The 13649-nt window shown below is 39.9% G+C and overlaps 1 protein-coding gene across 1 annotated transcript in view; it reads left to right on the top strand.

Annotated features, from left to right (window-relative positions):
* The window catches only part of LOC102291928 (thyrotropin-releasing hormone-degrading ectoenzyme), a 273214-nt gene that overhangs the window by 223117 nt on the left and 36448 nt on the right, over nt 1-13649 (top strand). Inside the window, exons 14-16 of the mRNA XM_042213580.1 lie at nt 8028-8175; nt 8275-8378; nt 9134-9241. Of these exons, the coding sequence (XP_042069514.1) occupies nt 8028-8175; nt 8275-8378; nt 9134-9241 (360 nt within the window). The remainder of the gene's footprint in view (nt 1-8027; nt 8176-8274; nt 8379-9133; nt 9242-13649) is intronic.

The raw sequence follows: 13649 nt of genomic DNA, 5'->3' as shown, positions 1-13649 counted from the left end.
TTTCTTGCACAGGGCTGACAGTTTGTCGTCTTCTGTCAAACAGATGGAAATTTTGAACATCGACAGATGTGTTTCAGAGTTGAGTAGGTGTTTTGTTTTGCCGCCGGGTATAGACTTCGATTTAGTTGGCCGTGTATACAGAGGTTTATTCTGTATAATGTGAGTTCAGTTGAGGCCCATGACTCTTTATACAGAAGAGTTCAGGACAGAGCTTTACCAGCACACACACACATTTCCACCAGCACATGGAGAAGTGCAGCTCTGCGGCTCTGGGATTAGCAACACTGCCTTGTACTAGATTCTCCTCAATCCTGTATCATGTGTGATGTTTTATGTTCTCCCCTGCATTCTTATCATCAGTTACTTCCCACATATAAACATGCTTGGTGTGTGTCTCCAACAGCTTTCCAGTAAACTTTGGTTTTGCTAAAACAACACCTTTTTTTTTAGTCTTAGAGAGAGGATCTGTTTTTCATTGAGTGAAAAACCAACCACAACCATTTCCTCCAAACAAACTTCAATCACACAGAGTACAATATGTAGCGGCATACTTGTGTCCGAGCTGTGGACAGGTTGCGCACATAGCCGCGCCAGGCTTGGTTTTAGCATGGGGGGGTCTAGTCAAGACCCTTACTGGATACCGGTTGGGAATCAAACTTGTGACTCCTACTCCAAAGATTTGTAAGGCAAGGCAAGGCAAGTTTATTTGTATAGCACAATTCAACAACAAGGTGATTCAAAGTGCTTTACAGAGACATTAGAAACAAAAACAAATAAAAAGCAAGATTTAAAATTAGTCTTACCACTACACTATTCAGCCACAGTTCCTATCCAGTTGTTCCTACAAGCACTCCAGGATCATAAAGCTTTCTGAGAATTTCAGAATTCACCTGCATTTCATTGAAATGAATTAAGTTCAGGTGCCAGAATTGTTTTATGATTGTGAAAAGTTGGATGATTTGAGCTCCATCATTTGTTTACAATTACTAAAATGAACCATCTGAGCAGCTGGCATTTAGTCCAGTATCTCTTTGATGTTACTACTGCACTGTGGTTGCTTTTTGGAATTCATGCAAAGTCTCCTCAAAGCTGCCCGTGTGTCCCCTGGTGCTACAGTACGGCTGTGAATGGGTCAAGGTATGAGCTGAATTGCCTCGCACACATCTGGGTCCGTCCACATTTCTGAATTCAAAGAAGTTGCGTACAGACGGTGTACAAAGAATTTGAAAAATAAGCAAAGGCAGACGGGAACTCGGTGATGAATGAGCGATCGGCAGCCACGGCGCGGGCGGAGGCGGGGGGAGGCTGAGTGAGTCGTTTCTCATGGTGATGTTTTCAGCCTGAAGCTTTTTGAGCACTGTAACCAAAATCTACTCTGACACCAAGCCTATAACTCAATCTACCCCCGTCTCCTTTTTTTTCTTTCTGTATCTTCCCTTCCCTCTCTCAGCCATCTGTCCTCTGTCATGTTGAATGAGCAACATCCAGAGACGACTGCGCTGTCGTCTTCTGCTCAGGAGTGTGTGTGTGTGTGTGTGTGTATGTGTGTGTTGAGTTGGGAGCTCAGCAGGAGGTTTCCATCTGTACCGAAAAAGAAACTACAGATCCATGAATATGCACACTGATAGCAGAGTACTCTTACTTCACCCTGGATCTGCAGTAGCACCACCACACAACATTAGAAGACAAGAGTTAATTTGTTTTTTAACGCGATGTGCTTTTTGTTTTGTCTTTTTTTAGTCCTCCCACGAAAAGTCTTTTTCTATGCAACATTTATTTTTTAAGAGTTAAACTTTTTGAGGACAGGAAACACTTTGACACACATCCTGTTGGCAAAGTTTCTCTGAGATGCTATTAATCCTAAAAGAAGCCTTCTGCTATATGTGAAACATTAACTGTAGGTCTCACACATTCGTTTTTGAGGCTTAGTCATTTTCCAAACATGCTTCTGAGCTCAACATCTGCTTCACGGATTTTCTCGCTTCTTTATTTCAGGAGTAAAGACGTCTAGAAGACACTAAGAGCATTACAGGAACTTTTTCCAACTTAAAGTGGGCTAAAGACATTTTTTCTTATGAATATGTAGAAAGATATCATTAGCTCAAAACACATGTGTATTCTCGCTGCCTTAGTTTTACTCCGATAATACGCAATTAAATCATATACATTATATTTTCAGGGCTGCATGTGAGTGGATAAAAAACATTAAATGTATTTCATAAAATGCAGCCAAATCACACAACGAACACTTACAGGTGTGGACAGAAGTTTACATCCATTCATGGGCATGAATGTCAGGGTAATTTTGGATTTTTAATGACTTCTTTGAACTGGTGTTCCAGGGTGGGATGATTGCAGAGCATACATTTTTAATGACTTTGAAAAACAACAACTGGGTGCAAAAGTTTGAATTTATTTTCAATTTTTTCTGATCCACATAGGGTCAGATATGTACATACATACTCAGATATATACAGTAGATATACCCTCACTAATATTTGGTTAAATGTATGGTAGCAAGTGGCACCTCAAACAGATGTTTTTGTTAGCCATCAAGGAGGTTCTGGCATAATTCTGGCTGCGTATTTGACCGTTCTTCCTGACAGCTTCTTGGTTCATCAGCATAGATCTGACTTTTAAGCATAGTTAAAAGTAGGGTTGAGGTCAGGACTTTGTGAAGGCCATTCCAGAAGTGCAATGTTAGCCTGCTGTATCCATTCCAAAACCAGTTTTGTTGTGTATTTGTCCTGTTAGAACACCAAACTGTGTCCATCTACCTGTTCATTTTAGGTGAAGTTAAAGAATTTAGAGGCAATCCTCCAACTTCATTAATCTGTCTTCCTACCACCGCCATGCTGGACAATTAGTCCTGTGTTCTTAGCTTTGAAAGCCTCACAGTGCTCAGTCCATGGAGATGTAAAACAGTGACGCTGGTGCTCCAGCAGTTTCCAGTTCATGGCAGGCTTTGGCTGCACTTAGCAAAGGATTTAAGTGGGTGTATGTATATATTTGATTCTCCTGATGAGTGCATTCAACCTTCTTCAGACCACAGCTGTATTTTATTTATTTATTTATTCGAAATGTGCATCACGTTTTGGAAATGTCATGGTCCTGCGGCCATGAATCAGTGACTTTGTGTTTGTGTTCTTTATTGTTATTATTCTCCTCTATTATTCATGGGCTGTTTTGGGATGGTTTGTGTTTTGGGATTTTAGATACTGGGTTCTGGGTTTGTGCTCCCTCTATTGGTCCCTGGTGTCAGTGTTCCCCTGTCTCGTCAGGTTAACCAGGTCCAGCTGTGTCTCCCACCTGCGTGTGATTTCCCAGTGTCTCTCTGTGTACTTATGGTGTGTGTTTGCTTCTGTTCCTCGTCGCGTCGTCTGTGTTTATACCCTGTGAAATTCCCTGCGTGCTCTCCCTGCTGTTCTCCCTTCATGTTCTGGTTTGCTATTCCTCGGTGTAGTTTCTCCCAGTTTAGTTCATCCTTAGTTCGGTTTTGCCATCTCCACTTTATGTTTGGTGTTGTTAATAAATCGCCTCACGTCTAAATAAGTGCTGCATCTGAGTCCTCCTTTCCACTCTTCACACGGCTACTGACCCGGACCGTGACAGGAAATCAGAAGGGAAATTACTTACATCTTTTATACTGCCTGAAGACTTTTCTCATTATCATTAAATGTCTGATTTAAATAAAGTTCTGTAACATTCCACTTTATATCCATACAGCTCATACATTTATGTGACATAACTAACATAATAACCAATCTAGTGCATCCCTGTGTTTGATCCACGGTATCTTCTTGTGGGCTTCCTCTGATTCATTTGGGACATTGCTGGAACGAAATGTGTAATCCATGCATATAGACCAAGAAAACGTATTCCTGCACATCATCTAAGGGAAATTCACAATCATCCTCTTTAATTTGATAACATGGAAGGCACAGCTTGTGTTGAATCTGCTGCCTGTACTTCATATCCAGTGATGGTGAGGTGAGGTAAAAGAAGGCTGGGTATGTGCAGTTTATAGTACCTCTTCTACAGTTTGATTCCTTGCTCGGGGATTTATTTCTCCACCTTATCGTGGCATCAACTGATTATTTCGGGGAGTGTAGTGCTCGTACTGATCGAAATGAAAGCCAGAAATTATTAAACCATGATAAACTCTTCAGGTCACAAACAAATCAGCTGCCAGGCCATCTAATGATCACTTCTGAGTCACAAAAAAACCACTGAGATCTGTTTTATCGCACTGAAGGCAAAAAAAGAAACTGCCAGCTCTGCTCATTTAGCAGACTGAGAAATGTGTCTTATTTATGAAGATGTTATTTCAGCCTTTTTCTGAGAGCTGCTCACTGAATTGATTCTTTAATCTCAGAATTAATTTCAGTCGTGCTGATTCTTCTGCTGCTCAAACTTCAATTGACCAAAGCCTGAGTAATCCACCCAGCACTAACTACAAATAGGAGGCAGCACGACTGTATGAAGGTGTGTGTGTGTGTGTGTGTGTGTGTGTGTGTGTGTGCGTGCGTGCGTGCGTGCGTGCGTGTGTATCAGGCTAGTTTAGCAGTAATAAATGCCTCAGTGAGTGTACGCTTAAACAGTGATGGATGTTGCCTCTCTTGTATGTGTGCACCAGTCCCTCGTTAGCTCTCCACTGAGCCTTGCTAATGGCTAATGGACAAACAATTAACTGGCCCTTAACGATGTTAACGAGTTAATGAGCTCGTTAAGACGACAACCCTGGGCGCAACAGAGAGAGAGCGAGGGAGACTGTAACTGAGAGCAAAAATTGAAAATCTATAATCGCTTCACTTCATTTCACAACTACACTAAAATTTAAAGCCCTGCTAGCATTTCCTAGAGATCCCAGTGTTCATTACAGACACAATATAGACAGAAAAGAGAAGGTGCTGAAAGGTGACTGTTTGTCCTGATGAACGAGAGTCATACAATCAAAACTGTAGAGTCCTTACAGAAGAGAGATTAACTAGGTAATCAAAGCTGAAGTCTGCTTACTGAGGTCCTTGTATTCAACCCTGGCAGTTTTATTGAGGATGTAAGCCACTGCATTAGGCAGCATCACCAGCAACATCTAATAATCCTATAACAATCTTGGTATTGTCGACCAGTTGTGTCCTCTAAAAGTAACTTACTTTTCACACACTCCTCCTTAACACCCTTGACAGTTGCACATTCACTCTGTTCTTTCTTCACTTATCTTGCAGTAAAATTTTAGCTGTCACCTCATATTTACCAAACAGATTTAAGCATGCTCATAAGTGATGAGTTCAACCTGCATTTTTATGACCAATAGAAGGACGCCCATGTTCAGTTCTAAAGAAGTTTTTCTAAAGAAAACAACCCTTTAGCTCAGTCTTCAGTCTATGAACTATTTTTTTCTCTGATACGTTTTATGGTCCAAAGTGCTTATGTAATATTTAAGCAAACAGGAAATCAAGCAGGACCTATCTTACCATGTGGTTGGTAAGTCTTCAACCAATGGGCATCCAGCTATCTTCAGTTTTTAAGTCTTTTTGTGGTTTTGTGACACATTTCTCAGGTTGAGGGTTCACAAAGAAGGCTATGAGCCATCCAGGGATTTCATGGTAGCAACTTCCATCTTATATATACAGTCTGTAATGATTTTCATTATCACTCTGCTCATCTAAATATAAAAAAAAAATCAGTAAAGGAAAGGTTCTACTTGTGTAATTCTTTGGTTCTATCTTCAGTTAATTTCTTTGTTTTTAGATTTGTGCAGTTTTCAGTGGAGTGTGCAGTTAAACTTTTGTGGGGCTAAGTTTGTTGATGCATGTAAGGAGGCCTTTGTGTTATGAATAATCCATTAATTTACATAATAATGAAATCTCTCTGCCAGATGTGCAAGCTTTACAGTGGTTGGCAGTGGAAAAAATACCTGACCTCATATTAAACTTCATAGAAAAGCTGCTGAGGTAGATTTTTTGACCCTTTTATTATTTTGACAGTTGTCGCTTTGATGATGGATCATGTGCAGCATCAGTGACGTGTGACACGAACGAGTCTCAGAGCTGATGTGGACTGATAGCTGATGGATGATGTTTAAAAAACAATGACAAATAAACAAATAAGAAAACAGATAAATGTCCAGCTGGAGTTGCCATGGTGACTGCAATCTCTCTCTGCCTTTATGTCGAGTCCCGTCAGTGTTTTTGCAGCGTGGTAAACAGGAAGTCTGTGCAGGCTGGATGGATTATGGTAATGTCCCAGAGGCCAGGTGCATGATGGGAATGGAGATGAATGTGTGGAGGCTGGTCGGGTTGGAAATGAGGCAGATTATGGAAATATGATGGTCTGGAATTCAGACTTTCCTTGGCAGCTCAGAGACTTAGCGAGTCTTATCTCAAACAGATTGACTTTCCGTGGAGTCTGCCCCTGTCATCTTGTCTGTCTGCCTCTGAAAATTAAAAACCAGCAACCAAAAAAAAAAACAGTATTTCAATACAAGAGCATTCACTTTCTTCACCTCCTCTTGTGTGTATGAGTCAGTCACTGTGATTGACATCCTCTGTAAAGGTCACTGTTCACAGGCTGAGCTCTCTCACTGAACATCAATAATCAGAATCAAAAACAAAAAGAACCCTAATATTACTCCTGAGTTCACTTTGTGTCCTCCACCACCCTGCCTCATTAATATTCATGAGCTGTGGGCGTGAGCGAAGGTCAGTGCAGGAAACAGGTGAGGTGCCCACCCCTCACCAAAAAGCATCATGAATGTTAATGAATGCACAAAAGAAGCTCGTTAATATTGATGAGGCAGTGAATGTAACCGGGGCTGCTAAATAGCTCAGGTTAGAGGCCATGTTTTTGTTAATGTGTTCCTAAAGTGGTGCTTTTTAGGTTGAGGGTTAAACAATGAGGGTTAAAGATCAAATCTTCATTAAATCTATATTTACATTAGCTCAAGGGTCCTCTGTGTGTCCTGAAAATCTACAGAAATACTGAAATCAAAGATTCCGTACGGAATGGCAAGTGTGTCAAAAAACAACAAATAATTCATGTCTTAATTCAGTTCCTGGAAATATTCATGATGTGTCCCTGTTAAGGGAAAAGACACAAAAAAATACCTCAAATATGAATAACCAGAGAGAGGATTTGTGTTGATTGTTGCACTGAGATATTAGAGTCCCCAAAAATGACCATAAAAAAATTCCTCCAAAGAATGACAAAACGCTCTTACCAGACTTTAAAAAGGTCTCAACTGTTGTGCGAACATAGTCTCCCTCGTAGTCGCTAATGAAGACTAGCTTTTCTCTACTTTTTGCTTAATCATGCTTAATCACCTGGATTAGTAGAGTGCAGCAGAAAACACAGCAGAGCTGCTGTTAGAGCTGTTAGCTGGTTTCTTTCTTTCTTTCTTCAAAGTGGATCAAACATAATAAACTCACACAACATGAAAATTTAATCAAACTGTTTGACAGAAGAAAACTGTTATTTTTAAGACACTCGAGTCTAACATTAGCTGATGTAACTTGTAACCAGCTGCTGTTGTTGTTTCGCCAGCTCGTTGTCAGTTTTCTGGAGACGGGAGGATCCCATGTCTAATCTCTTGGCAATAATTAATTGTGACAGTGTTGTGAATAAGTAAGCATGTTTATGCACATTTTCATGTGTTAGAGACCTGACTTCATTTCAGGAGTTGTCCGTTTTCTTTGTGCTTTCACTTCTGTGATGAAGGGAACTCTTCTTAGATGATAAAGCACGGTCCAGACAGAAGTTAAAATTTGTCTCCACTGTATGCAAATGCCTATGACTTGTCTTCACCTTTGCCTTTTGTATACTACATATGTGGCTCAGTTATTGTGCATTTATTATTTTTATTTTATTTTAAATTAACTTGACTGACTGTACCTTTAAAGTCTTTAATGTATTTTCCATTTGCTTCATGTTTTGAGAATTTTAAGAATAACTGTCTCCTCTTTACCAAGATGTTTTTGCCTTAACACTTTTCCCACTACTCACTTTTTATCCACATCATCTCTCCTCAGGGCGGGGTACCTTCCACAGGGTGTTCCTTTGCAGCTGATTGGCTATCTGCCAGAGGAGACGTCCTTCCTTCCATGGCACGCTGCCAGCCGAGCGCTCTACCAGCTGGACAAACTGCTGGACCGCACAGACGAATACAGGCTGTTCAGTGTAAACAACCAATCAGTCACAATTTTAATCGATCAATTAACCACTAACTGCTTCTTGTTAGCAGAATAAAACGTCTCTTATCATTGTGTGTGCTAACAGGACTACGTGCTGAAGCAGGTTGCATCGCGGTACCATCAGATGGGTTGGCCAACGAATGGCCCCGGCACAGAGGGCAACGTCCTGCAAGCATCCTACCAGACTGAGTATGCAGCAGACAGACATTCCTGTTGGTGGTATTGCATTAACAACACTCAGTCAGTCAGTGGAAGGCAGTGCCCCTTTAACAACATTTGTTCTTTGACTGAGAAACACCGTCGCATCATTGAAACAGAAAACAAAATGTAGTTCAGGATTCTAGCAGCCTGCTTATTCTCTTTCCTGTCACATCGTTGAGCAGAATTATTCATGTCAGATTCTTAGGTTACTTAACTCAAACTAATGAATCAGAAGTCAGCCGTATCTATTTCCAGTCTGGACAAAGGTGAAAGTCGTGGTTTAGCTTAGCTTGATGTTTGTTAGCTAGACTGCAAATCATTAATGGTTAAACGTGTTGATTTTAGGGGGATTTTTTTTGCTGACAATGAAGTTCAGACAAAGTAATATCTACCTTCTATGACTCAAACCTGGAAATCTCAGACCATAAATTTAACATAAAGAACCACCAGTCACCCTCCACAAAGTTATTAAGCACAGAGTGCTGTGACCTTTAAAAAGATCAGCTACTGCTAGCTAGCAAGTATTACGCTGCCACCCAGAATCTCACGGTATGCACTCCAAATAGAAAATGCAAGAATGCAATTTGAGACATGATAAAAGTTTAAGTATTAGGCTAAACCAGTCTGAAAAAATTCTGGAATAATCTCTGTGCTACATGTGAGTGATGTTCTGTGTCCAGACAAGAACCTATTGTCCATAAGATGTTTCTTTGAGCATTTTTTTCTTCTCTATGTCTATTCAGGGAGTTGCAGAGAGAGCTTATCATGTTAGCTTGTAGCTTTGGAAACAAACAGTGCCACCGTCAAGCCGTTGCCTACATCTCTGACTGGATCTCCAGCAACAAAAACAGGTACAAATACACTCGCAGACTGTTTCATTTAACACTTGTGCCAAACTTGGTGCTACATGTGAGACTGGAAGCCATCTATGGATAAAATAGGTGTGTAAAGGACTCATTTTAGGTGGAAGGTGATTATTCAAAAAGCCACCAGTAGTCACGTGTTTGCCTCAAACGATGCAACATGTAGAGATGTCTCAAACTAATGTCAAAAATTTAACTGAGCAAAAAATTTGCATCGTCCCAAATGTACAGTGATGGAGACTCTGCAGGGAATGCGACTTCTGGTGACATCAGTCTGAGACCAAGTGGAACAAAAATTCATCTGTTGGCAGCTAACATCTGTTCATTAGTTTCAATCACTGTTTGGGGGGACAAAAGACAAACTTTCCTTCTGTTAAATCTGAACAAAGGATCATTTTTTGAATGAACACATTCAGTGTTTTTAATATTTTCAAAGAGTTACCCAAACTTTTTCATCAGTAAAGATTAAGTTTGATGACCTCCCCAGTACCGTTAATGACCTCTCTTGTCTTTTATTGATCCATTTGCTTCTATGCTTTCTTTTTCTCTGTCATTCCTTTTGGCTCCAGCTCTCTCCAGTCACGTGCTGCTGGCTCCTGCGTTCCCTCTGTGTCCTTAACAAGATCTGCAAAATTAGATTTCAAACTGCAAATTAAATAGAAACAGATGCTGGAGCTCTGCACAGGACAGCAGGGAGCTGATGATAATAGGAGTTGTAAAAAACCCCAAAAAAAAACCCCAAAAAGCACAAAATGAAACCGTTTCTACTCCATCCATTTGAAAATGTGATTGGATCTAAACAACAGATGAATCCTCGCTAATCTCTGACATGTGCTTTTTTCTAAATAATAATCACCACATGCCGCAAAATATTTCTGGACTTACAGCATGCCCTTTCCATTATCTGTGTTTCTCAGTTCTAGCCTTGTCTTTTAAAGTTCGGTTGTTTACAGTGAACCAAATGGCACCCATTTTCTCTCCTCACTACAACACCACTGTGGCATTTTCTCACATTTTGGAAGCAGTCTGGAAATGCTTCATTCTCTTAGGTAGAAAAGTGCCAGATAAATCTACATTTATGCAGGATTAATCCCTCCAAGGGTGACTTTTTAATATTTCATGCTCTATTCACTAGTTTTTAATCCCATATGGAGATCACATGTATGTGATCTTCCTCCCCATGCCCGGGTATTAATTAAAAACCTGTTTTGAATCAAAATGCTGCAATAATTGCCAGGAGAGAGAGCTCATCTGACCTCATTTCATAGGTACACGAACCTCTTACTGTCTACCAAGTCGCCAAAGAACAACTGAGAGGTAGGGTTGGGACTGCGTTGCATTTTAGCCAAGTGCTAATGAAAGATCCTTTCAAAGACAAGAAGATGGTACTTTTAAAATCAGTTCTTCTATGCAATAGTCACATTAGTGAAAACAGTCGCTGGCTGAAGCAAAACGAGACTATGAAATAGCTGCTTTGAAAACAGGGACCAGGTCAGCAGCACTCACCAGCTGCAATGTTTGAACTGACTTTGATGCATCAAGAGGATAAAAAGGCAACACGTCAGAATCACCGCCTGTCAGTGTGTCATTCAAAGGTGTCAAGTTACCAATTGCATGCAATTTGTCATAGAATATGACACATTAAAATTGCACATTTGTTGTCTTCTAATGCAACTCTGTTGCTGTTTACATACACAGGAATGCATATCAAAAATTAACATTAACAAAAATTAACAAAATTAACAACCCTAACTGTTCACAGTAAGAATCTACATTGAGCTGTGGTTCAAAGTGGTTACTCAGAGGTAGAGGGTGTTGGAAGCTAAACCAACCAGTTGGTTGACGCAATTGCTTGCAATCATTCACCAAAAAACCAAAAGATTCAGGGCCATAACCAGGTTTCCATTTCACTTTCACTCTCATGTGAGTGGATCATTGAATGCATTAACATTTGATCATGCCAAAACATACACCAAAGAGTAGTTCTGAATCCAACCCTGACGTTTGAGCCTACATACAGAGACAGAAGTTTTTTTCTTTTCTAAACTTTACCCGAACTCTAACCTCTTTTTCATGATGTCAGCCCTTTTTTATTCTCCGTTCGGCTCTAATTATGATTGTATAGTTGAAATTTCACATGTAGTCTCAAGCACTTTGTGTAGTCAGTAAGAGTAGAAAAGTGCTGTAAAAATGGAAGTAGATTATATTACATTACAATATGAATTAGAACTGACCGTTATCAACTCACTTGCACTTACAACACAAAGCTGAACACGTTCCTACTGATCTGCAGGAAAAAGAAAAGGAAAGACAAAGAACACGTGAAGCTAAACTTTGCTTGTTGCTTGTTCATTTTAAAGCTGCCGTTCCACAGAAATGTGCCTTCATATAAATGAACACCTCCATTTCATTCATATATAGTTTTTGGGGTTTTTTGCTGTTGTTTTTTATTCGAAATCAACTGCTGTGATGTGACTCAGACAAAATAAAATAAAAAAAATTCTGGTCCAGAACAATGAGCTGCTAATATTTTAGTGCCTACATCTCTCTGGAATATTAATCATGTCCTGTGGGGGTTACTTTGTAAATTAACCATCTGAATGGCTCAAAAATGATCTGCTTTTAAATGAACCTTATGCTCTTATGCGTCTGCAGCCATCAATGGATTATGTGGTTGAGGTTTCAGGGACAACAATGGACTGCTAGCCCCCCATTAACCCCTGTTACTTCCCTTTCTTGCTTTGTGTTTATTATTCTTCTGCCAATTATTTTAGGAATATGCAAACAAAGAATCTGAAACTGAGCTAAAGTTGTGCTGCAGAGTTTCAGCCTTTGTGTCCAACACGTTGCTTGAGACTGAGATTCAGATTCTTCCTGATGGATTTTCATGAAATATGGTTCAGACATTTATGGTTCTGGGGTTTAATGTCAGGTTGACATTTGCTGTTTCGGGTCAAATATCTCGACTACAGTTAAATGGATTCCCATGACATTTGCACATTTATGTCTCCATTAAGAGGAATTGTCATAACTTCATCATCTGGCCTTTAATCTAGCGCCGGTACAAAGTGGGCGCCAAGCAGTTTGACACATTGATTAATGATTGGAGTCTGGTTAAATGAAAAAAGGAGCATAAATACACATCTGTAACAACATGCAACCACAGTTCTCTGCATTAAAATAATGCACTGTCCACACGCCTCCTCCAGCTGCATTCTTATACAATGTTCCCTTTAGATGAGAACCAGTAACCATAACTGGACAAAATGGAGTCAAGTTTGGTGTGCCTGATTCTAAATCCCTCCCCAACAAGTCAAATATTAAATGTGAAAGTGCCAAAAACAGTAGTTATGTTAAGGGCTGGTTTTAAAAGCAATCAATGCCCATTCGATCCCATTATAATTCCAAACACTTAAAAAACACACACACACTTTATGGAGACAGTTTGCTAATCGAGCTAACTAGCTGATAATTTAGCGATCAATCCTCTTATCTAAATGTGGTAACCTCTAGATCCAAAAGGTGACATGTGACTAATTTTGATTGTTTAGTCTAAATGTGAGGGTGGATATGTCCATATTTTATACCCAATAGTCTACAGTTTGCTGTAAATATGAATGACTGGGGAATTTGGTCCAGCTAGATCCTACTTTCCCAGCTGTTATGATGTAATTACATTTGTTCAAAATGTCACTCAGCTGCATTGTTTTTATCCTTCATGACTATAGTGGAAAAAGAATAACCATAAGCGATAATAAGCTAGCTGTAATGAGAGCTTCAGTCTGATTAAAGAATATTCTACCCATGGAACTTCTGATGGTCATCTCTCTGCAGGTCAACAATGGCAGCACCACAGACTGAGGTCATGTGTCTTTATTGGGTACTTTAAAATGTTTTATCAGACTGACAGGGTAGTTTTCTAATTTCTATATGATATTTAGACTGGAACGTCAGACATACAGACACATGGGCAGACAGACAGAGCAGATGGTGAAGAGCCATGTTTACCATCAGAGTAGGCGTTTGATCCGGCGGAAAAATATTTCAGAAGAAAGATGGAGCTTTAGGACATAAAACATCCTGTGCAAACTGTTAAAACACATCCACATACAAAGGGAGCTCGTTAATGGGAGCTAAGCCATCTGGGTGGTTGATTATATGGAGAAAATGCAACATTAGGAAGTTATTTTCATTGTGCAGGTGGCAAAATAGATGTAGTAGCAGGAGGACAGCACAGAGTATTACTTAATGTTTTACATGATTAATAACCTTGTAGTGTTATCTGGGTAAACACACTCGATGTCATAAATACACTCGAGTGCGCAGTGTTTGGCAGCTGTCGCCTGAGAAGGACTTTAATGCTACAGTCAGCAGTAATGTGGAAGTTAGCCAACCT

The sequence above is a fragment of the Haplochromis burtoni genome, unplaced genomic scaffold (genome assembly GCF_018398535.1).
Source record: "Haplochromis burtoni strain Fernald_Lab_line unplaced genomic scaffold, NCSU_Asbu1 Contig_456, whole genome shotgun sequence".
Lineage (NCBI taxonomy): Eukaryota > Metazoa > Chordata > Actinopteri > Cichliformes > Cichlidae > Haplochromis > Haplochromis burtoni.
The sequence above is the reverse complement of the archived record's forward strand: the minus strand, read 5'-3'. Positions and strand labels throughout refer to the sequence as shown.